At 41.2% G+C, this 25,195-nt stretch overlaps 1 protein-coding gene across 1 annotated transcript in view; it reads left to right on the top strand.

The window, feature by feature from the left end:
- Window positions 1–25,195, top strand: part of ARHGAP28 (Rho GTPase activating protein 28) — an 88,616-nt gene that overhangs the window by 43,975 nt on the left and 19,446 nt on the right. Inside the window, exons 2-8 of the mRNA XM_054984976.1 lie at window positions 12,146–12,348; window positions 15,071–15,288; window positions 17,967–18,036; window positions 21,126–21,283; window positions 22,732–22,897; window positions 22,998–23,089; window positions 24,307–24,384. Of these exons, the coding sequence (XP_054840951.1) occupies window positions 12,146–12,348; window positions 15,071–15,288; window positions 17,967–18,036; window positions 21,126–21,283; window positions 22,732–22,897; window positions 22,998–23,089; window positions 24,307–24,384 (985 nt within the window). The remainder of the gene's footprint in view (window positions 1–12,145; window positions 12,349–15,070; window positions 15,289–17,966; window positions 18,037–21,125; window positions 21,284–22,731; window positions 22,898–22,997; window positions 23,090–24,306; window positions 24,385–25,195) is intronic.

Below are 25,195 nucleotides of genomic sequence, written 5' to 3'. Positions count from 1 at the left end.
GTGGTGGCTCCTGGCGCTGGGTGCCAAGGCCCTGAATATTTCTTCCTGAAACTGAGATAAAGTGTCAGCAATGTTATCTAGACCTGCCACACACAAAAAAGTGTGCACACGATGGGAAAAACACACCTAACCACTAATATACCAAAAATAGATAATCTATTAAAAACAAATCAAACAATACAGTTATATAATTACTACTAACAAACAATGTAAATACATGAGATAACATTGTAATGTATCCACACAAGGAAGTGTAAACATTTGGGACTTTGATAACAATGTGTACAGAGGATCAGAAGGTTAGATGTCAAATTAATAGCCTGTAGCTAAAAGTCTGAAAATAAATATATGATGAATGCTTGTGAGCCATTTCAACTAAATCTTCCTCGGATACATCAATTTACTTATTCTCAAACGTGTGGAATGCATTTTTATTTTTATTTTAAAACACAAAACTCTATTTACTGAGAACAGCCACACAGTTACTGTTGATGTTCAAAGCTGAGAATAATCAGTTTTTCCAGCTAGTTCAGTGCAAGTTAGCAGCTATAATTTCATGTATTTACATTTTTTGTTAATAGTTATTGTGTAATTGCATTGTTTGAGATATTTTCTAATAGATTTATCTATTTTTGGTATATTGGTGGTGGGGTTTATTTCCCCCCCTCCAGTTTCATATTTATTTTGTGGATGGTTTGAGGAGTTCCCTTTGCTTTAGTTATCCACACCTGCACCATAGTGAGCTGAGAAAGAAATGTTAACATGTAAGCAGACTAAGACAAATTTGCACATCACCTGCTCAGAGCATAACGACTGCTGGTTCACCACTCCCACCACTACCTGATTGTCACACCAAAAACATATATTTGAGTTCTGGAACTGATCTCACCAAAGGACAACCACAACCAGTATGGGGAAGAATTTCAGGAACACTAGTTCCCTGATTGTACCTGTGTCCCATCAGGAGGCAGGCCAGTGTTGAGCAGACCAGCGACCATTCAGGAACACCCTGAACTCCATGCCACAATCGCATCAGAGTACACCTGGAAGGTGGTACCAACATCCTTGGATGCCAGCCAAAAGGAAGTGTCATAAAAATTGCCGAGGAATGTGCACCACTCACACAGGTCCACCTTCATCCTCTTGGTGACCCTGATATGATTGTGAGGCCCTTAACCCTGTGGTTGCTCTGGCAAGGCAGGCATGGAAGGCTCTCCCAGGGGCCACCATTTTACAAGTGAAATTCAAGTGCCCAAGTAAGGACTGGATCTTCCTCAAGGTGTATTTCATGCACACAATAGCTCTTTCTATCAAGCCACAGAGTGTTGCCACCTTGCCACCCAAGAGGTGCTGGCCACCAAGTCAATAAAGATACCCAAATATACTAGCCACACCAAGGGGACCCCAGTTTTCTTGGTTGCCAGCAGCATGCCCAGCTCCTCAGTCAGCTCTTGAAAGACCTGGAGTCAGTCGGCATATCTGGATTACTTGGACAGAAGGCATATTGTATGTTGCACTTGGCCATGAGTACCTGCAAGATCATACCAAACTACCTCTCCCTGTATCCCTGCATCATACAGTGTTCCAAATGCACCTCTCACATCATTTTCTCCTTTTGGTCTTCATTCTTGCTGACAAATTGTTTAGAAATGCTGTGTTGAACTAAACACCAAGCAGAAGACTGATGTGGCATCATCCAGTGCCTGGGAGATTCTGCAAAGAACAGAGAAAAGTAGCATTATTCTCTCCTTACAATACCTGCTGAAATGGCTAATTGGCCACAACTTCTGCCTGCTTACCTATAGGCTTGTGAAAGGGTAGCTACATTGTTAGTGGAATGGTGCAAATAATTGTGTTTTGGTTATGTTTACATGGACAGTGCTTATAAAGCGTTGCTTACTATTTCATGGACATGAAGTAAAAAGAATATATTTTAATAACCATAAAGCTTTGTTCCCAGCCACCTGCTTGTAGTTGTCTAAGAGTTCTTGTTAGCTAAGCAAGCAGGAGGCAAGCATTTTATAACATCCTCAGGATTTTCCCTGACCTCTGATTAGATCAGGAATGTTCAGGGCATTCATTCACATATCCTGCACCTGTTCAGGTGACTAGTAGTATAATTAGAATATTTCCTTGAATACCACTAGAAGCCTTATTTTGACAGTGTGTAAACATATTTTAATGCTGTTATTCTATCATTCTGGCGTGTGTTTTCAGAAGGTTCATATTTCCTTTTTGTAAAAATTTGTTTGAAAAAACAGCTGCGTAGATGGCATGTTTTTTCCTTTGTTTCCATCTTCGCACGTTTAATTATTTAAGCCTCTCCTGAGTTCCAGGTTTCTTGAGTTTGTGTTAGCTGCAACTGTATCTTCTACATTATGAATAATTTGTATGTGTGAGTTGCTGGCAAAGTCCTGTCCACATTCACATTCTTTGAGAATACTTTCTAAATCACCCCGAGTACTGATTATATACATTTTTTTCCTTCTTGAAGCTACATGCACAGTAGACTTCATAGGAATGAATAAAACACAGTCTTGAGTTGTAAATAGTGTAATATATATAATGGAGACAGTGGCACATCGGAAACCTCTTGATCAGTATGACTGGACACCACTGTTTTGGAGAAGTGTAATGTGACTCATGTTTTCATGTGTCTACTTCATGGACTTATACACACATAAAAACCCTTCTCCTCCTGTTAAACATTGTCTTGCAGGAACTAGTGCTATTTTAGCAATGTTCAGTGTCCTAGCTAATGGCCAAACTACCAGCTTTTAATTCTGGTTCTTTAAGCTTAGATTAAAGAAGCACTGTGTACTGTTCCACACTATTCACTGATTATATAAACTCTGCACATTCCTGTAGTCTGAACAGTAGAACATCCTGAAAAACAACAGCCACATGAAACAACTTGTCAAGGATGCAATGTGTAATATAATTAACTGGGGATACCTTTTTAGTGGATCAAAATATTTTAATCAGGTAATCTACCTACATTAAACTCTGATTAAACTCTTTTGATCCACTGAAAAAGAGCTCAAATTAATTGAGAAGCGTATTTTAAAAAAATAGATACGTGTTTCTAATATAAGCACAAATGATAGGTGGCCGAACCATCTTAACTGAGACATTCCCCTTCTTTCAGAAAAAAGAGAAGTATGAAGATGCACTGTTGCCTAATCTGATGGGATACAGTTCTTCATTGTTGTAAACAGTTTTTCTTCCATATCTGTTCCTGAGTTCCTTTAAACTTGAGGTGCTAAGGATTGAACATTCAAGTGTCTTTAAACTTGAACATGCACTGTACTTGTCCATTTTGAATGTGTCCTCTACTTCTTGTGTGTGTGTGCTTTTCCTTCAAACACAGAGATATTTGGAGCATGAAGTCCTTTTCAATCTCCAGCTTCACAGAATTTATATGGGAAGGGAACTACAGTGTATGTTTATTGTGTGTTGTAGTGTCACAGTGGAAATGATTGTTTCACAGAATGCCCTCACACTTCAGGAATACTACTGAGCATAGGAAACACTGCTTACAAACAAGCCCTTTAACTTGTAAGTAACAGGTGAAAGCTGTGGATTTAACAGAATTCCCAGATTCACTACAAACTTCTTAATTGAATTAACTAGATATAAGGGAAGGTTACAGTGGAACTCTGATGGATGAGGTCAGGAGGCCTGGTGATGGATTAAAGATATAGCTCACCACTTTTGTGCTATTCACTTCTCCAAATGGTTGTTGTGGGTTTTCCAGGCTGTATTGCCGTGGTCTTGGCATTGTAGTTCCTGACGTTTCGCCAGCAGCTGTGGCTGGCATCTTCAGAGGTGTAGCACCAAAAGACAGAGATCTCTCAGGACACTGAGAGATCTCTGTCTTTTGGTGCTACACCTCTGAAGTTGCCAGCCACAGCTGCTGGCGAAACGTCAGGAACTACAATGCCAAGACCACGGCAGTACAGCCCGGAAAACCCACAACAACCATCGTTCTCCGGCCGTGAAAGCCTTCGACAATACACTTCTCCAAACATTATTACTGGGGCTTCTCATCTGTGAAAAATAATAGATGATTAATTCTTGTTTTACGGTAAATGTAAGAAAACCTTGAATGTCATCTTTAAGTTACCTTTTTCCATTTAATATTTATCCAGAGATTCCAGAATAATCATCACGCATCATACTTGGTGCCTGAACATAATGAGCCACTGCTATTCGATGTAACTAGTTACCTGTTCAGATGAGGGCTGAGTATGACTTCTAATGGACAAGGTGGTTTGATGCTCTTTTTTGATTTTCTGGATTCCCCAGTATGCATTGTTTTAATTAAATGGAAACTACAGAGTTTCGTCATCATTACTCAGCATTTAACGAATGATTGTGTCACCAAACTAGTTTGTGAAGAATAATTTATTTAGCCCAGGGGGATGTGATTGTAGCTGTTTATTAGGTTGATAGTCTACACCAAAATCAATGTGTGATTGATTTCCAAATGCGAAACCCGTTTTTTGCAGAGATACTATAAATATTTATTTGTATCAGCAGTGAGCATAACTAATCCTGGTTTTATTTCAAATTCATTTTCCAGGGAGCTTTTCTTTAGCATTTTTCCAAGGGCTGAAATCAAATGAATGCTTTGAAATCAGTTTTTTGTCTCACACATGCAGTAAGCACTTGGCAAATGGTTAACAGAACTTATATTGGGTGGAGTTCTCATCACTATCAATCATGCAACCCATATCTATTGAATACATCTGGCTTCAAATCAGACCCAGAAAGTTTCATGTTGCATTGATGTAGAACTTGTTTTGGATATGAACAAATTCATAGCAGTTTTAAGGAAGGAAAGATCAATGGCATAAGCCAGACATTTTGAATGTGCAGGTTGATTATTGAATGAGATAGCAAGAAAAGATACTATTCACTTTTGTGCTAAGTTTATGTCTTCTTGCCGGTATAGAAAGACACTATAGTAAACTCAACAATGCAGCTTACTTTGTTTTGTTTACAGTCAGACATGTTTCTGCAATTCACGCATTCACTTTTATATGTCTTATGAAATAATATCAGCAGAAAAGCAGAGATAATATCATCAGAAGAACAAATCTGCAAAACTACCCTAGACTATGATCCTAGGTATATTAACTTGGAAATAATTTTCATGAAAATTAGTAACACTCATATCTTGGTTTGGGACGAAGAGGTAATTTTACATTCAGTTCTTTTAAAGTACGTGCCACATTTGGAGTTAGAACATAAGTAGTTACTATGGTTGGGAATTTGTCAGGGGAATCCTGACACTGTAGAGGGTGTTCAGTCCCGCCTGGCAGTCACTGGTCAGCATGACAACATCACTTCCCGGGAGTGATGTCATCACACCGCCCCGAGAGCACTCCCGTGCTTCACAGGGGCCCCGAATTGGCCTTTTGTGAAGTGCACAAGTGCTCCTGTGCCTGCCTGATGATGTCACCTAGCAGGGACATCACCAAAAGTGATCTCATTGTGCAGGTGCAGGAACACATGTGTACAAAGAGGTAAGTGCTGGGTCCCCTCTGCCTCTCGCCGGGAGAGTGAAGGGGACTTGGCAACCCTAGTTGCCACTGAAAAGAAAGAAGAAATAGTGGGAGTGAAGATACAGAAAGAAATGAAATGCCCCATGCAAGTTTTTTGCAGGTTCCTGGCTTATATATAAATAAATGTGGTGATGTGTTCTGGATTTTTATTTGTTATGCCACCTTCACCCTTCCTTGGTTAAGCTTGAACCATACCAAGTGGTCAAATAAATTTCTTTGTGTGTGTGGATAGAGATGGGCACGAACAGAAAAAAACCCGAACATGATGTTTGTTGTTTGTTGCCATCCACGAACAGGGACTCATGAACAACTATGAACATGGCCTTGTTCACAAACATGTTCGTGATTGGCTGTTCTTGGGGGCCAGCAGGCTCTCCTCCAGCCATCATCCAAGTTTGGTCAAGATCCCTACCGCACCACTCTCAGAAACCTTACCTGAGCAGGCAGTAGGAAAGGTACCAATAATAAATAATAACTTGGCCCAGAGCCTGACAGCAGCCCTGGAACTTGAAGGGGTAGATCCCTATCCCACCACACACAAAGAAAATTCAAGCTCCAATGCACTCTATCAAAATGCCAACAGCAACTGTCTCTCCCTCTCCACTGTCTGCAAAGCCAGAGCTGGGAGCTGCCCTCCCCCCTGCTCTTTGCTCCCTTGTAACAAATTTGGAGCTCCACACTTGAAAGGAAGACCTGCCTATCAAGCTAAATTGGGCTTAGATTGGGGCTTCCAGGGCAACAGCAGGAGTTCAGACAGAGTTCAGACAATCCCTGCCTAAGTTGCCAAGGGAATTGATTGCAGGTGCCAGACTGTCTGGCTTGACAAACAGCAACGAACAAGGCTTGCAACGACCACCAGTTCATTTAGAACGGGGCTTAACGAACAGTGTGAACAGCATATTGAGCTGTTCGTGGGGGTTTTTTGTTCGTATTGCTGTTTGCGCCCATCTCTATGTGTGGATTCTAAATGGGTGTGAAAGTTATCACCCATGAGGTAAACGTTTGTTCATTGCTCCCTCCCGGCTAAAAGAGCTATAATGATGTTAAAGATTATTTTTAGGGATACCTTGTCTGCCCTATAACCACACAAGAGACATGTAAAAAGGTAAAGGTTCAGTAAGGTTTTTGAGACTTGAAAATATTTTCAAATGTAACTCACACCTTCAGCTAGGTACATGGTATAAACAGTTATTGATAATACAAGGTACTCAGAATGCTAAGCAAAAAACAAGCAAACTGTGCCACAAGGGAAAAGCTAAGAATGACTGAAGACGCTAGAACTACCAGAGTACTTTTAAATGAAAACACACCCTGTACATATAGCTTTCCTTTGTAGGGTTGCCATTTGCTCACTAAAAACAGGCAATCCCATGCCAGCAGCCTCCATCTCTTGCCAACATTCGGTGGAACTGCAGTAGGGAAATGAGGATGGGTGACAGTGGGCAATGTGACAACTTCACATCTGGGTGAAGACCCAGCAGCGATGTCACCATGTTGTGTGATGATCTCCCTCACTGTGTTCTACCCTCCAGAAGTTCCTGCTAGTGGCAAGTATAGGCCCGGCAACCCTATCCCTCAGCCTTGGAAGACTAAAAAAGGTGAATTAATGACTAAATATGAGTCTCTCTTGGACATCACACTTTTATCAACATGCTTCCCCTGAAGACAGAGACAAAAGAGTCCCTAACCTGCCCCACAGGTGGCTATACTGTGTCTGAAGAAAAATGGCTTTTCGCTCAACTACCCCTCCCAGCTGCTCTGTTAAGGCCCTTATTAGCTGTGAAATAGGTTTAAAGAAGGTTGGTAGCTTTCAAGAAATGAACAGGACTTTGACCTGTCCAGAGATGTCTGCTTCTGTTACTCTTTCTTCTTGCCACTGCCACCTGCTCATTCCCTTGCTGTCTTTCTCACTGTGGAATGGTGGCAGGTAGTAAGCAACAACCACTCGCTCAAGCTTTTGACAGCCCTCAGTTGGTGGAGTGGGACCTTTTATAATTTGAGGCCTGCTGAACTTATCATGTCCAAGAGCCCTTGAACCAGTACCAGGTGTGATGCTGGTCAGGTTTAAAACACCTGCTTTGAACATATACTCTTGAACTTTCTTATGAACTAAAGTAGTATACTTTTGATTTAAAACATATACATATCAGATCTTTGGATGAACGGGGATCTAGTGCTTAATAGAAGTACTAAATTACATAGATATCATGTCACATAAACAAGTTAATCAGCATGTGTGAACTGCTGCATTTTCTTAGTTAGTGATAGTGACATCCAGGGTTAAAAATCCAATCAGTGTTCAGTTAATGTATGATATTATACATTGAGCTGGTGTTCTGAAGCTAATTAAATAATGAGGGCTGTGTTTATGCCCATTCACTTTGCTTTGAGCTAGGGTTGCCAAGTCCCCAGAGAGGCAGATGCATCCTCTGCCACCTGGCTCCTGTTTCCCACCATCACTGCTGTGACCAACGAGAGAAAAATGCAGTGATCTACAAAAACAGACACTGGGCAATGGTGTGACATCATTTCTGGGAGACAACATTTCTAGAACTGATGTCAGTCCTCTCTAGGAATGGCTAGAAACTCTATGGATTTATCATAGTTTCTGGCAATTCCTAACAAGATATGGCATCACTTACCACGCATTTGATGATGGTGCCCCCTTCTGGTCTCCTGTTAGTTGTCAGGCCATGGCAATCCTACTTTGAGGATAAATGAATTACTAGGGTTGCTTAATGACTGGCTGCTTAAATAAAGTTTGACAGAATACAGTTATGAATTAGAGCAAGTACCACATAAATACAAGAACATTCCCTTCTAGGGGATGCCAGCCCCTTGGTGGTGATGTGAGATCCCGCACCCCAACCTTTTACACCTTGGCTCCACTCATCTGGGTGGGGAGAGGGGAAGGAGTGAGGGGCAGGCAAGGAGTCACTGGAGCACACGGCAAAATGTTTAGATCGCCCTCCACGCAATCTAAACTTTCCTCTGTCTGGAGATCAGGGGGCGGGGCCACCAGCCATGTGACCATTTTCAAGAGGTGCCAGAACTCCATTCCACCGTGTTCCTGCTGAAAAAAAAGCCCTGTGCACTTCTGATTGAAAACCAAAAGCCACAGGGTCTCAGTGGGGGCCAAATGGATCTCAAACTTAGCAAAAATGATATGTTTGGGACTGATTTCCCTCCCTGAGACCCCATTACTTCCATTTTTCAACCGGAAGTGACATAATTGGGGCCTCCAGAGCACACACAGGAAATGTGGATTGGGTACTTGCAGCTGCCAGTAATCCCTCCACCACTTTTGAAGTAATGGGGGCTGGCAATCCTAAACAATGTTCAGAAATATAGGTCATTCTGCTGCTACTCGAGACCTGAATATATTTGTGTTTCTGTGAACAAGGGTCAGAACAACTGAAGCTGTGTAGCAAACTATCTGGCTGGTACTAACAGGGAGAATGTGCTGAACTTCTCATTTGACATTTATTTTGAACACACAGACATTTTTAAAAAGCTACTTTATCTTTCAGGGATGTTTCAGATTTGTTTTTGTAATTGAAATGCTGCTTTGGAAATGTGTTATTTTGACTACAGCCTTGACTATATTAGTTAAATAGGCCCTATCTCACTGGATTTTGCAAGCATGACACAATCTGTTTTTTATTTGTTTGTAATAAAAAGAAAATCCTGCTGCTGAAATCACCACCCCTTTTTCTCCCTAATATGGTGGTATAAGCCATCGCTTGAAGTGACAAAGGAATTGGAATCAGGCTGTGAGGCTTGGAGAGGACAAGGATCATGGTCAGCATTGCTCCCTCTGGGAGAGAGGAAATGTTTGAATTCCCTGACAGTGACTAATACAGTCTAATCCAAGCAAGCCATTTTTATCCTTTATATTCTTTTTAGACCTCAGCTGCTTCTTCTATAGTAAACTTGAGTGCATGCATGACTGGTCAAAAGTAATGTGGTCTGGACTCTGGAAAGCTTCTGAAACATTCACATGTAGTTTACAGAAATTTAGCTTTTAGCTATGGCACATACCTAAAAGCACTATAAAACAAAGTATAAAGCACTATAAAACAAAGTTTAAAAGAGTAGATTATGTGGATCTCTTACAACAAAAACAAAATAAAAGTCACTGTGACTGTCATTTGTAAAGAGACATTCATCCTTGTCTCTGGAATGTTAATTAGTCAAGGGGAAAAATCTGATGACTCCCCCTGTCTTCAGAGAGACATCTAAGGAAAAGACATCTTTCATCTGCCATAGCATTCTTTAGCATTTCCTGACCAGCACTCTCTGAGCATGGACCGCATACAACCACATGACAGGAAGACAGATGACGTTAGAGGCATGTGACAGGAAGGAGTGTCAGAGATATGCACACAAGAGTGTTAAGACCAAGAACTTGGGTAGCAGGCCAAAAGAGCATAGGGACAGGAAAGGCAAGCTAAATACCATAGATCACTGAATGATCTTACCTTGACACCATGCTTTTTATTTTATTGCCTTCAGAGAAAGGAAGACAAGGCATATTTGGTATCTACACAGCAGGTCCTCCCAAAAGGCGGCGGGGTGGGGGGCAGCTATTGCCAATGTCACAGTGACATGTTTCTGGGACCTTAGAAGTGAACTGTTTCTCAGATGGTCACCCCTGTGACATTACCTGACCCACCCACTCATTTATGCCCAAATCATAACAAGGGAAGAAAAAGGACAATGCGGTACTTCCATCTGTAGAAGCCCTATTGCCCCCCTAGTCAGAATGAGAGACAGACACAGTGTTTGAGTTCTAACATGGGCCGCTTTATTAAAATAATAACAAGCAAACATCAACTACAGCAAGGGCCTAACTAGCGGTACAGGTCAGGCCCTGAGGTCACTCCAGTACCCCGCCCTGACCTGTCTGGGCGAGACACCCGCTGCCCCAGGTGCGAGCCATCCGTCAAATGGCTGAGACCTGGCCTGGCCAGGTGAAGTGGTTCACCCCTGTAAAGCTCCCCCACCCAGCCGTACGGCAGCGGGGGGGAGACTGGCTTGTCCAGGGGTTCCCCACCCAGGGCGTCTGTCCTCGCAACTGGGCCGTACGGCAGCCAGCCACTCCTGACAGACCTCAATTCCCCACCAATGGGGAGGTGCCAAGGGTGCTCACCGGCCTGCTACAGATTTCCCCTAACTGAAATCCTGTTCCCGTGGAATTAACTCAGACCCACCAAGCCAATTGACCCCACAGATCTCTCAGTGCGAGGTAGGCAAAAAACTCCCGTCCAGCTGCCAATTAGGAACAAGGAGATAAAAATTCCTACCTGGCCCCATCAAAGGCTACCAGCTAGTCCCACACTGAAATAGGGTGAGGTGGGTGGGCCAAGCACGAGGCAAGACTGAAGCTCTGGAGGCGGAGAGGCCAGCTAACGCTGCAGGACTCCACCCCCAAAAGCTGAGCCCCGTATGTAGGGCTCGCCGTCTGCCTCCATCCTTCCAGGGAGGCAAAGGACTGCCACCTGCCTAAGTGGCTATGCCACCGGCTAGTATGGCAGGATAACCACCATACTCCTGGAAACAGTGTAGCTGGACTGAGGGGTTGAAACCTCTTTTGCAAACAGCTATGCTATTATAGGTGGAAACACAGAGAAGGAGGGATGGATGGCCCAAGTGTCTTACCCTGCCACCTTCATAGTCACTTGGGAGGGCTATGTGTTGGCTCCATGAAGTAATTTTGGCTAGCCTTGAATATATTCAGAACCATTTTTTAAGGTGTGTTTAGCCCATTTAATCATCATAAAATACTGGATAAGAAATACAAATACTAGAGCTAACACGCTTAGCCAACAGTCTTTAAATGTGCTGCTATCTAAAGATCCGCAGTGTTATGTGTTTCTTGACAGTATCTGTTCCAGATATCCTATCCCAGATGATCTCTTGGGTCAGCAATTGACAGCTCTGAAATCAGGAACTAGATATACGACTTTGATGCAAAGATAGATTGTGCACCAATCCTGAATTCAAAGGCTGCACTTTGGTACAAATTATTTAAATATGATAATTTCAGAACTGCTTATTTAGTTAACATCTCGAATTGCGCACTTAGAGTATCCTTTACCTCTCTACATTTTTAAACAATGCCTACTGCATATACGGCTTTAAAGAAATTGAGGATTTGCCCCACTATATCCTCTCCTGACCATTGTATTGTACCCCAAGAGACAAATTTCTGGCAGTGATTCTAGCCAGTCTAAAGCAATATTCAGAGGTAGAAAAAATTTCTATACTGTTATCTGATTTAGATGCGGAGGTGTCTTACAAAGTCACTTTATTCTCTGTTGCAGCAACAAAGATACAAGCAAAGGTGGTAGCTCACAGAGCTTTTGGATAGATAATTTGTTATTAAACAATACCAGAACTCTATCTGTTATAGATGTATCTGTATCTGTTATAGATTGTGGAGTTTATGGATTGGATGTTAACTGCATGTTTTAAGTTGTAAATTTGCTATGGCCAATGGCTAACTGCAATAAACTTACTGGTTACAAGTTTATAGAATTTCTTTCATCTTTGTTTAATTTATTCTGTTTCAGAAAATCCCTCCCCCGATGCCAAAGAATTAACAGAATGCTCTCCAATGAATCTTTACATCATCCTGCGTACAGCCGTTCTAATTCCCAAGCCTCTGTTGATAGCACTTCCATGGAAGATTTCTGGTGTGAGGTGGAAAATATCAAAGAGTGCACTGAGGACAGACAAGATGATCAGACTCTTCTAGAAGTTAAACCTCCTGATGGTGAGCATACACACTCCCAGTACATCCTCATGCATGCTTTGCTTTAAATATTTCAATTATTTTTAGTTCTGTAACATCTGTTTTTTTTTAACATAAGCCTAATCTTTGATATTTAGTACACTTATTTATTTAGTTAATTTTATCCTGCTTTTCACCACAATAGAGACCCAAAGCACTTTCTCCTGTTCTCAATTTTATCCTCACAACAACCCTATGAGGTAGGTTAGGCTGAGAGTGTGTGACTGGCCTGAGGTCATCCTGCAACACAGTAGAGGTTCAAAACTGGGTCTTATAGTCTGACACTAACTACTGCACAACATTGGCGTTCTAGTGAATCTGGTACTCATACAAGGCAATGTTTAGTAATGTTACCCTGATGGCATGTTTGATATACGCTGTCTTAAATGTTTACTCATTGAAGCAGTGAGACTCATGATTAAGTTTAAAATGAAAAATTTTAAATGAGAACCTGCTCCCCCTAATTTCTCCAGAAATTCATGGTCCAAAATTTCGAATCAATAAAAAGATACAGAGAGGAGTGTAGAAATGGTAAACTACAGCTAACTTTTTGAAATGTGCTTAGTATAGTTATATAAATTACTCATATGCATGTGTGTGTGTGTGTGTGTGTGTGTGAAGAGCCATCAAGTCACAGCCAACTTACATTGACCCTGTGGGGTTTTCAAGGCAAGAGACTAACAGAGGCGGTTTGCCAATGCCTGCCTCTCCATAGCAACCCTCGTCTTCCTTGTACTTGTACTTCCAAGTACTAACCAAGTACTAACCAGGTCTGACCCTACTTAGCTTTTGAAATCTGACTAAATCAGGCTAGCCTGGACAATCTAGGTCAGGGCATTAATTAATATACATTTATACAAATTAGGAAATGTAGACATTTGGAATAAATATAAATACTTTACATGACTGTGTCTATATAGAACATAAAGCTGAAAAGTCAGACTGGCAAAACAGGCAAGGCTAGAATAGAAAGGAAGACAAACCATACACCATGATTTTTTAAAAAAAATTTTATTGCAACTAATGCTTAATGAATAGAAGAAAACCATGAGACTATGCATGTGCAGAACATTTTGATACTTTTTTGCTGTTTGGGAAATGAACGCTATTTGAACAGTTCATCAGCGCTATTGAAATTTGCAAACAATTGCAATATGAAAGGAGGTGGGTGGGTAGGAAGAATTGATTGAGCATCCATGGTTTAAATTGCTTCTCCTCCAATACTAATTAATTCCCCTACTGATTCTTTTAGCTTGAAAACAGACATTGCTCTTAAATGTTTATCGCATTCTGTATAGGGGGATAAATTAGGATCGGGAGGAAGTGTGCCACACAATGCACGGCACTTTATGTTAAGTCTCCCACTTAAAGATGGAAATGTTCTTGACATTATATGGAAATGCCTGCTCTTCTCCTTGCAACTGACTGTACTAATCTCACACTATGTAATCCGCCTTGAGTCTCAGTGAGAAAGGCAGAATACAAACAAACAAACAAACAAACAAACAAAATGTATGAACTGATACTCAGCGCCGGATCTACGGTTGCCTGAAATGCAGAGATCATCACCCAGCTACAGGACTTTGGAGCTGCTTTTATGTTTCTTCTTTAGTGAAGCAGGCAGCAGCTTCTGCTCCAAAACATGTATGTAGTGGAGGCAGACCCCCCTGGCCCTGCCAAGCCAATGCCAAGTGTGCTTCAATGGTTCCATGAGCTCTGATTACCTGACTGCATTAAGAAAATGGTTACCTACCAGTTTTAGGTGAACAGGACTCCACAGAACGCTTTTTGTTTATTTCTAAAAAACCCAGATCTGTAGATTCCACTTCAATCCCACAGCACAACCCTCCCCCTTCCCCTGTTTTCAGTTTGTTCCAGCTGGAGTCCTGCACCATCCCTGACACCCACAGCTTGCCCACTTCCACAAGGTTCCTGTGACCCATTAAGGGGGCCCAGTTCCTGACTTGAGAATCAGCAAGGAGCTGAAATCATGTAAAATCTTTCCTACCTCTCATTTCTGCTAGCAGAACCATTTTTTGCTAGATGAAGCTTTGAGGACAAAAGAGGAAATCTGATGCTTCTAGTTGCTGCCCAGCCGCGCCCCATGGAATTATGCCCACAGGCTTCCATGAACCCCCAGCACCAGCTTTCAGGGTGCAGAAATAACTGCTGGAAGAGGGAAATGAGAGAAAGATCCCACAAGCACCTTTTGCCAGTGTCCTTGTACTTTATAGTTCATAGAATCTAACCCTATAGTAATGAATGCAAACCTACATAGGAATTTGTTTGACAGTCTTTCCTAGGTAATAGCCTTTCAGAATAGTGTCATCAACTGTTGGTTCATATTGAGTGATTCGGTAATGGAAATTACCAGAGAAGTTGCAAATTTTTGGGAGGAAATACTTAAGATCAAATCCAAATATGCTGTAAAATGGGGTCTTATGTTAATTTTATGTTTTTATGTTATGTATATGATTTAGACTCCTTATGGATTGTGAACGCCATTTTATGTTTCTGTTATGCCAATAAAGATATGATGAATGAATGAATGAATGAATGAATGAATGAATGAATGAATGAGATGTTGTTTTCAGGTTTTGATTTGTATGATGTCCAAATGCGTGATTTTCTACTGTTCAGTGCCTACCTCTCTCTTTCACTCCATTAATTAATTGATTATTAATACACTGTTTCTTTTCCACAGAAGGGGAATTGGAAGCTGAATGGTTACATGATGTAGGTTTGTCTACGTTAATATCAGGGTCTGAAGAGGAGGATGGAGAAGCATTGCTTTCCACCTTGACCCGAACTCAAGCAGCTGCAGTACAAAAAAGATATAACACCTACACACAGACCATGAGAAAGAAAAATAAACACACAGTCAGAGATGTACGAGACATCTTTGGGGTCAGTGACACTTCTGTAAGTAGAATGTTTAGTGCTTTGGAGATTTGGGGGAAGGTATTGTTAGTTACCCACTAATTAACATTTAAGGATTTCTATTTAAAAGACATCTTGGCATACTACTGGACTCTAAAACTTGGAAACGTGTGACAGTCAATTGTGGAGAAAAAAATCCTATATAAATGTTGCAAATTTGTATTTTTTAAAATGTGTTAACTTTATTAGTCAAAATTGGGGCACACTCATTGAACTCTCCCTTTCAACCAAACCTGAGATGGATTTTGGAGACTGAGCATGAGTTGGTTAATTTTTCTGACAAATGCACCCTCAATAGACAAAATAGGTAGGTAGTTTAACTATTCATGCCCCACAGTAGAATACTGGGGAGGGGAGGCAGCATTGTACAGCCCAATCTCATCAGATCTCAGAAGCTAAGCAGGGTCAACCATCAAGGAAGACTCTGCAGAGGAAGGCACTGGCAAACCACCTCTGCTTCTCAATTGCCTTGATAGCCCCTTGCTGAGGTCACCAAAAGTTGATTGTGACTTGATGGCACACACACACATACACACATGCACACACACAGTAGAATACTTATAGTTTTTGATGAGTATGAGCTTGCTGAAATTTTGTTCAGCCTCTGTTGCAGTCACTGAGAATATGCAAAAAATGTGTACTGAAAAGTAGTTTGGGTTGATATTTTGCAAACCTCAATGAGCTAAGTGGGGTACTTGTCTATTGTTGAAAGACATAAATATTAGACATCTTTTAAATGTGGTGGTGCTAAATGTGACATTACTATCTTTTGAAAGCATTATAATGGAGTTGCATAATCTCTCTGGCGATTTTTCTTCATCATCAGTTGCCACAGACCTAGTCATCTACATCCCTAGTTAGTGTTAAGGTTGTCTGAATATTTCCAAATCAAAATTATCCCACAAATTTGTTGTTTCATTTCAGCTCAAGGATATCTGAAACAGCAAAAAGCACTCAGACTAACAAATTCGTTGTAGAAGAAGCTTTTATGACTTTTTTCTACAATAAATTTGTTAATTTTTAAGATACCACAAGCCTTTTGGCTGCAGTTTAACATGGCTATCCAGAACACTGAACCAAATCTGGGAAACTAAATTGTAATGAGTCCCTTCCACCAAAAAAGTTGTGTGTTTCACTTTGTTTTGTACCTTCCAGCAACAGGCAGGTACTGGGCTTGCCTTGCCAATCAGCAGCTTGTTTTCCTGAACAGCATTCACCAATCAGATCCCAAAGAGAGAGAGACTTTACGTTATTAATTAACTCTGTTGGCAGGAACAGGGAATGAGACTAATGTGCATGGAGTGAGTTCATCTCCCCACCTCCCATCCCCACAGCTACCCAGGAAATGACACTTTCTCTTTCCCTGCCAATCGAGTCGTCACAAGGGGAGACCCCTCCCCTCCTATCTGCTTTGGAAATCTTTGGCAGACTTCAATCATAGGCTATAACTTAAAAGATACTTCCCTGAGAGTAAACACTATTGAATAACATGGGACATACTGAGTAAAAAGCGCCATTTTGGAAGTCCGTCGGGCTACTTCAAAATATGCAATGAAGCGTCAGTTGCCTCGCGAGATCATCATTGATTTTTCATCTAAGAGGATCCGGGACACTATCCTATATAATTCATACAATGCGGATTTGGACTTTTTGGGTAATAAAGTTAAGATATTGAAAGACGTCCCATTTCTAGTTCGGAAAAGACGTTTTAAGTATAAAAAGTTCACAGCTCTTCTGAGAGAACGTGGAATAAAGTACAAATGGTTATTTCCGGAAGGAATCTGGTTCAGTCACAAAGATCAAGCTTTCAAGTTATTATCAGAAGATCAACTAAGGGATTTTGAGGATAAAAATCCGGAATTTCAGTGCACCAAGCAAGACGAAAAGGAGAAGTCTGAGGGGGAGGGGGAGGAAATGAGCACTGCGGCTGCAGCTGCTCAGAGAGAATTGCGTCCGGGACCCAGGAGGGGAAGAAAAATTTAATTTGAATTTAAATTGTAATTTGCATTTAGTAAGGTCAACCACTCCATCAATATAATATAAAGCTTTAACTTTTGAATAATGGCAGTATGAAGGGAAAACATGAAACGTAGTGTTTAGTGTTTGTAGATTACCTTCCCCTTTCCCCCCCCTTCCCTTTCTTTTTTTTCTCCTTTCCTTCCCATCCCTTGTGCTATTGTAGTCTTTTGTAGTTACTGTTTTGTAGGGTATGTATGTATGTAGTAGTTTTGTATGTTAGATATTGAAAAATAAAAAATATTTAAAAAAAAAAACATGGGACATACTGAGTATACCTGTTCAGGATTGCTTCCGTAGTCTTTCACCCCAGTGGAACCCCCTGCTCTGAGCTCCTGTTACCCACCAGTGCTCAAAGTAGTGGTATGGGAAAAATTTAAAAACTCACCAGCACCAAAATCAGCCCACTGCAAAACACAAGTGCACCCCTGTGCCTGTGCAATGACATCACTTCCCAAAAGTGGCATCATTGCACCAGTGCAGCGAGTGTGTGAAGAGCATTATGGGCCAAGCAATAAAGTAAGTGCCAGGGTCTAGTAACCCTAAATCTAAATGGACCTGGTAACCTGAAATCATAATATTGCAACACTGCATCACAGATAGATGATGATGATGACTACAATGATGACTTTCTTGTTCTGCAGCCCACTTTTGAGGCCATCCCAATGTCACCTGTGACAACTAATGGTATCCAGCTTCCTATGCACAAACCAGGTTGGTTAGCTGTGAGTACATACAAATATATGTCGCTTGATTCTATAAATAAAAGTTGAATAAACTCTTTGCCATGGTGAAATGTCTTTTTTATTTTTATGTGCTCGAAATGAGTAAAAACAATTACATTTTAAATATCCAGTATCACCTTGGTTTTGTCTACCACCACCAGGCACTGTTGATTCCAGTTAATACCAAGTGTGCTTTTGGAATAGTAAAGGCACAGTTCCTTCAAAGTTGAGCACTTTTAAGCTCCATTTATGTGAGTAGGAGGAACAGACATAAATTATAATTTGCCCCAGTTTTTTCATCTGCCTGGAATTGCCCTGCAAAATGTGTTGTGCATTGTAAGTAGACTAGTCACTAGGTAATGAGAGAAGCACCTACAAGAGTGACACTTTCATCAGTGACTGCTGCCTCCAGGGACTTTCTAGGCAATAGTTTTCAGCAACACTGTTTATGCAGCCAGCATAGAGCAAGGAATTAATGAAGTAGCCAAGCAAGGAGCAGCAAGAGCAAGAACAACAACAGGGGCTGGGAAGGGGCTCAGTGCTAGAGCATCTAGGCCTCAAGTTCAATCTCCGGCATTCCCAGTTTCAGTCTTTAAAAGTTTCAGGTCAATAGATGTTGTGAAGAGGACCAGACTAGATGATAATACATCCTTGAGTCCACCACAAGGTCAGGCACCATTTTAGAGCTGTTGTAAAACTTTTCGAAATGCCACAGGGACACAATCCTACTAGGGATTGAGGAACAGAGGGATGAAATGGCTACAGAGCTGTTTGGGATCTAGAAAATGGCATGGAGGAAAGGGGATCTTCATCCCCCCATGCTGTGATCCCAGTAGCATTGGACCCCTACAGCATTTTCAAAAGTGAAAAAATAAGCTTTAAAATGGTGCTGTGCCCATGGTAGACTTAAGGTGATGGTATCACCAAGTTTGGCTTCTATGACCCCAAGGAGTCACTCTCAATCTCAGTAGATAATACTGGCCTTGATTGAATTAGTGGACTCATTCAGTATAAGGCAGCTTCACATGTTTATATGTTCAGCAGTGCTGCTTTCAGTTACTCCAGTGCTTGGATCTGTATTGGCTGAGATGGGGCAGATCTCAAGTCCCATTTTTCTCAAGATTTGAAAACCTCACACCACAGTAAAGCAGAGAACATCAACTTTATTACATTATGGTGATGGATTATTTGGGAAAGCAAGTATCTGCTAAGTTCTCAGCAAGGCACCAAGGGACAATTCGCCCACTCTAATCACACACACATTCTCTCTCTCTCCTTGTTATTAGCAAATCAGTGGACATCATGTGGACATGCAGTGGAATTTCTGCATGTCACAGACACCACAGGAAAAAGGTCTTGCAGGCACTGTGTTGAACAGGATAGCAGAAAAGCATCTGATAGTTGTGGCCCATGTTATGATAATGGTACCAAATGATTGCAAACCATTGTTCTAAAAATGAAAAAAACCCTCTGGAGTTGTTTGTATTTTGGCCTCCCCGCAATTGGAATCTTGTGTTGGTGCATGCTGTAGACTGTTCTGGTGGCCAAAGTAAGAGGAACACCATGACAGGGCTTACTAAGAAACAAGTAAACTGGTACAATCCAAATGACAAAAATTTAAATGTATTTATCAGAAGAATTTACACAAAGTAGAAGGCACACCAGGTCTAACTTTAGCCGGCAGACGCAATACAATAAGCAATTTACAAAAGTGCATCAGTGCTTGTATACTTAACAATACATAGTGCTAGAACCATTATTTAAAGTGACCGTGCTTTCCAACTTTGTGACAATAATCAGCTACAAAGCAATTTCAAACAGGAACCAATTTACAATTCATACAGCAATCATGATCCAAAATTCATAACAGAGCAACAGGAAGGCTTCATTAAGCAGTAACCGCAGCAGGCTTGCTAGCATACAGCTTTCCATTTCAGTCCTCCTTCATCCAGCAGTTACTTAGAAAATGCTATTTCATACAGTTCCCATAAAGATAGTCAGGGTGCGACGGCCATTGGCTTCTAGGCGCATCTCTCTGGTTTTATACTCAGTAATGAAAGGCAAGCAAGAGAAAATAAATTTAAGTGGCAAAGAGAGAAAAGGCAAAGCCAAAGAGAAGTGGCCAAATGGCAGGATTGTACCTAGAGGTCAAAGAGACTGTTCCAAAGGTGAAAGGGGACCCAGTTATATTCTGTTACCCAGGGCCTACAAAAGCCTGGAACTGGCCCTGAGTTACTCCTTGGGCAATGCAAGAGGAATCAAGGTACCCCTAAAGACACAGTGGTACTTGGGAGCACAGTGTGGCTCTTTTCACTAGGTACGTACTTTCAAATTTGGGTTGCCAGGACCCAGCACTCACCATTTGAGGCTTCTTGCATGCATACACTTCCTGCGCAGTGTGATGATGTCATTTCCAGGAGTGACATCATCACACCCAGTGGCAGGCATGCTCTTGATTGACCCCTGTGCAGGGTGGGAGCATGCCCACAGCTGGGCACAGTGATGTAACTCCTGAAAATGATGTCATCATGCCCATGGGTAGTGGACCCGCTGCATTCTGGCCCAGGAGGTTTCTTGCCTCCCAGGCCTGTTCCCTGGGGCCTCCCCCTCCCCCTGCTGGCCAGGTGAGTGGCAGTGGGAGACGGAGGCTGGGAGTGGGGGATCCCTCGCCCCACCAAGAGCCTGGCAGTCTTAATTCAAATGTCCCAACAGTTCTTTACTGCTAGACATTTGGTGTCTAGATTTTTGCAGGATCTGACTCCAGTGACAACAAAAGCTGTACTCTCTAATAATTCATGGTCTCCAAGCATTTCAAGGAAAGAGGGAGAGGCAAGACATTCAGTTCATTAATGGCTAGGTAAAGAATAGAGATGGAATAAATCAGTAAAAATATCTATGTAAATTCCATGTGAATCCCAGAGTGGCCACATATAGGCAGCCAGCAGTAATGGTTTAACTGTGAACCAGTAGGAATGGTTGCTGTCAATTTCTCAGTGGCAGGCTGGCACTTATGTGGTCTCCCTTTAATATTTTTCTGCAGAGAATATAGCATTCATGTGTAATCTTCCTTGATTTCAGCTACTAGCTGTCTCGAATGTGAATCCGATAAGGACAGCCACTCAGTGACAGAAGAACTGTCCTTTGAGGTCTCTTTCTCAGAATCCATTACAGTGATTCCAAAGCACAGAGAATGGCACAGTAATCAGAGATTTAAAAAGGAGGAATCTGCTTTGCCTGTGAGTTGAAGTTCTTCATATAGTTCTTCTATTAGTGTCTTGCTTTCTAGCATAATATCCTGAAATATAGAGCAGCACTCTGATAAGAAAATCAGTACAGTTTGATGCTCACTGCTGTTTGTTCCAGCAATGCTGTTCAGTCTGTAAATTGCCTGGTATTGTACTACCCACTCTGAGATAGATCCTGCACTATGAGCAGAGAGGAGCTCACAAAAGTTTCCCACCCTCCCGTTTTCACCATAGCCTGCTGTGGTGCCAAAAATGCTGCTCCTATGGTGTCAGTGGACCTTCAGAGTAGAGTGGACGTGTAGCACAGGAAATCTCATGTGGGCAAAAGTGCCACTTGCATGACCGGAATGGGGCTTAGGATCCAACCCAGTGTTTTTGTATTGCTCCACCAAATTTTATTAATAAGTCTTGAGAATTATTTATGAGACCATTTTAATGTCAGTGGGTCTTGGATCAAAATCCAGGCACATGCTAAAAGATTTTGCTTCATTCACAGATCTCCAGAGGGTAGATATGTTTTCTAGAACTAATTATCAAATAGCAAAACTGTGGGAAAATCCCATTGTATGATTTAAGCATGAGTAAATAGCTCTTTTTTTACACTGAAACAAAACATTAAAATGTTGATATTATAATGTATCACCCTGTCATGTTGTGTTGTTTCAGTCCAATAGTTTCCCCCCAATGGCTGCAAAACAAAGTTTCTTGTATGCATAAATGATGCATAATTTCGATACTTGTTTTTGTTTGGCTTTTAACACTGAAGTAATTTATTGCAGTTGAATAATGCAACCAAGAACTGTGTCAAATAGCATCTGTTCCAAAATGTTTGCATCTCAGAGCTGTACTCAAGCCATCAGGATGCCTGTCCCCTTGGATTGTCTCTGAATTCACTAAGTGGTATGCATATCATATCCTTGATTCAGAGATACTTAGAAAGTGGTAATATAGGTTATATACAGGACATTTGCTTTACACACACACACGTTATAGGCCTATTATCTTTAGACCTCAGCTGGATAGTGTGTGACTTAAGCAACATGCATTGAACTTCCAGATTCTTACACTATGCAAATGACTGTACAGTCAAAAGAAGGCTACATAAAACCTTCTGCGAGTTTTCTTGCTTGAACATTTGGCAATATTATGGCATGTGTATTGTGCCTTGTGTGTGTGTGGGGGGGGGGGCGTTATGCAGAAACTGTTACAGGCTCAGGTATCTCCACTGTAAAACTGTATATCAACATTTTCATCTTATGCTGCATGTTAATGTATGATTAGCTTAAAGTGAGAAATGAACAGCAAGTCTAAAATGTGTTTACTTGCAAATCTCAATAGGATTTCTACACAAATAACAGTGAGCAGGATTTGCTCCATTGTTTTCACAGAAAACAATTTTTTTGCAAAAAATTAACATCATTCTTTTAAATATATTATAGAACTTTACAATTAGGAAAAGCCGATTGGGACTGACGGAAGTTGAAGATTTGTCTCTTGATGACATGAAGAAAATTCACTATTTGTCTCTGATTGAGTTAACAGCCTTCTATGATGCTTTAGGAATTGAGCTGAAGAGGAATAGAATAGAAAGAGTCAAAGGACGAGGTGAGGGTGTGTGACAGTGGTGGTGATTTATAATGATAGATATTTTATGGGGCTTGGTATTCAGTCTTATCAAAAGTCTATTTTATTTCATTTTCTGAAGAAAATGGCCTTTTTGGAGTTCCACTAACAGCATTGCTGGAAAGTGATCAGAAAAAGATTCCTGGAATAAAAGTCCCTCTCATCTTTCAGAAAGTGAGTAGAACCAAATATGTCATGAAAATTCAGTTCCTCGCTGTCTGTATCAACACTCAGAAGTAAACAGCACGTAAGAATGGTTATGCACCTTTTGGACTGAATGTAAATTGCATTCTATGGAAACGTAGGAAGACACCTTATAAGATGCAAGTCTGATTTAAACGTGATGCTGTCAGGACAGAAGAACTTTCCCATGGAGCTTTACAGAGGCCAGCATCTCATTTAAATGGGGTTGCTATTCATGTATGCAATATTAGCATACCAGTGACTGCCTGCCTAGGCTATGGATCTCTGGCATGTTAACACTGCACATGTAAGTGGCTGAGGGCATGGGTAAGTTCTGTCTCACCAGTGTCTCCTTTTAACCAAGTCTCATTAGATGGATAACTTCTTGAAATGCTACATCAGAGGCATCTTTAGACATTGATTGCTGACTAGTCTGAAATTATAAAATAGTATATTTTCCTCATTGTATTGTTGAAGAGGATAGCTTTGACTGAAATGCATTGGTGTGAAACTACAATAATCCACGTGAAAGCTCAGTTAAAATCACATGCACATAAAGAGAAGAAATGCTTCTCTCAAGGTCCACATGCTCACTCAAAATTTCTTAGATACTTCACTGAGGGGGAACCTCCAAATAAACAAACTGATGACTTGCTTAGAAATGTTGCTTTCAGTGTAATTCAGTGTATATGCTAGTTTTGCAGTTTCAGGGTCTCCTTCCTGCCATAGGTCAGACAGGTAGACTTCATGTTACTTCTTCTAAATAGGATTCATGTGGGGTAAATAGAAATACAGTGACAGTGGAATATGATGTAAAAACGAGAAACAGTTTAGCCAAAAGAATTAAGAATAATTCTATGCTGGATTGTAGCCTTACCACTTTGAGAGCAGAACCACAAGTGACAAAAGGCACAGATTGGACACTTGTCTGCTTCCCTCAAGTTTTGATGGGAAATGTAGGCATCCTGGTCTCGCAGCTTGGCTCTCTGACTGCTGTCCAATGGACTTTTCAACTGTCCCTTGTCCAACATTCCGCCAAGCTGCCTACATTTCCCATCAAAACTTGAGGGAAGCAGACAAGTGTCCAATCTGTGCCTTTTGTCACTTGTGGTTCTGCTCTAAGTTTTATCAGCCAGTTTTTGAACAAATTGCATCATGTTTCATTTCTGACAAACTGCATAAAACCTCTTTTGATTGTTGTGGTTTAGCTGTTGCTTAAGCTTGAGGAAACTGGTCTGGAAACAGAAGGAATTCTTCGAGTGCCTGGATCTGCCTCAAGAGTTAAGGTACCTAGTTTTTCTTTGTGTTACTTGCTAGACTGGTAATGATATTGCAGACAGACCATAACTACGTATTTGAACCTGCAGACACTGTATTTAACGACCTATATTCTGTATTGCTGATGCATTCTTAAGCTCAGACAGGAATTTCCAGGTCAAAATTCAGCTGAACGTAATGGTGTAATAATTCATCAGCCAAAATGGGGAAGAGACTAATAATAGTAATAATAACATTTGATTACTACCCTTCAGAACAACTTAACACCCACTCAGAGCAGTTTACAAAGTGTGTTATTGTCCTTGTGATAATCACCCTGTGAGGTGTGGGGCTGAGAGAGCTCTAAGAGCTGTGACTGACCCAAGGTCACCCACTGGCTTCAAGCGGAGAAGTGGGGAATCAAACCTGGTTCTCCAGATTAGAGTCCTGCCGCTCTTAACCACTGTACCAAACTGGCTGTCCAGTTTGAATGTGGAACCCCAGGAGATAAGTTTTGTGTGATTAGGAAATAACTGAAATGCAAGATGGCAACCTCTACTAGAAGATGGGCATTGCATGTTTCCTTAACACTCTAGGACCTTCCAGAAGCCCAAAGAGTGACCATACCTCAAGTTCATGTATCTCATAACCATAAACTTAGAATGGCAACAAGTTACCAGTTTTCTGCTACATATAACCAGGTGTTAATAGAGACATTTCTGCCAGAAACATACAGTTATCTAATGGGAGCACCTTTTTGTACAGAATGTTCAACTTTTTGTGTGGAAGCTCTTGTCTTCAGAATGGGGGCTAGATGATCTTTTAGACCTTGAACAGACC

Source organism: Eublepharis macularius, chromosome 7 (genome assembly GCF_028583425.1).
Source record: "Eublepharis macularius isolate TG4126 chromosome 7, MPM_Emac_v1.0, whole genome shotgun sequence".
NCBI lineage: Eukaryota > Metazoa > Chordata > Lepidosauria > Squamata > Eublepharidae > Eublepharis > Eublepharis macularius.
Note: the sequence above shows the minus strand (reverse complement) of the source record. Positions and strands in the feature narration are given on the sequence as shown.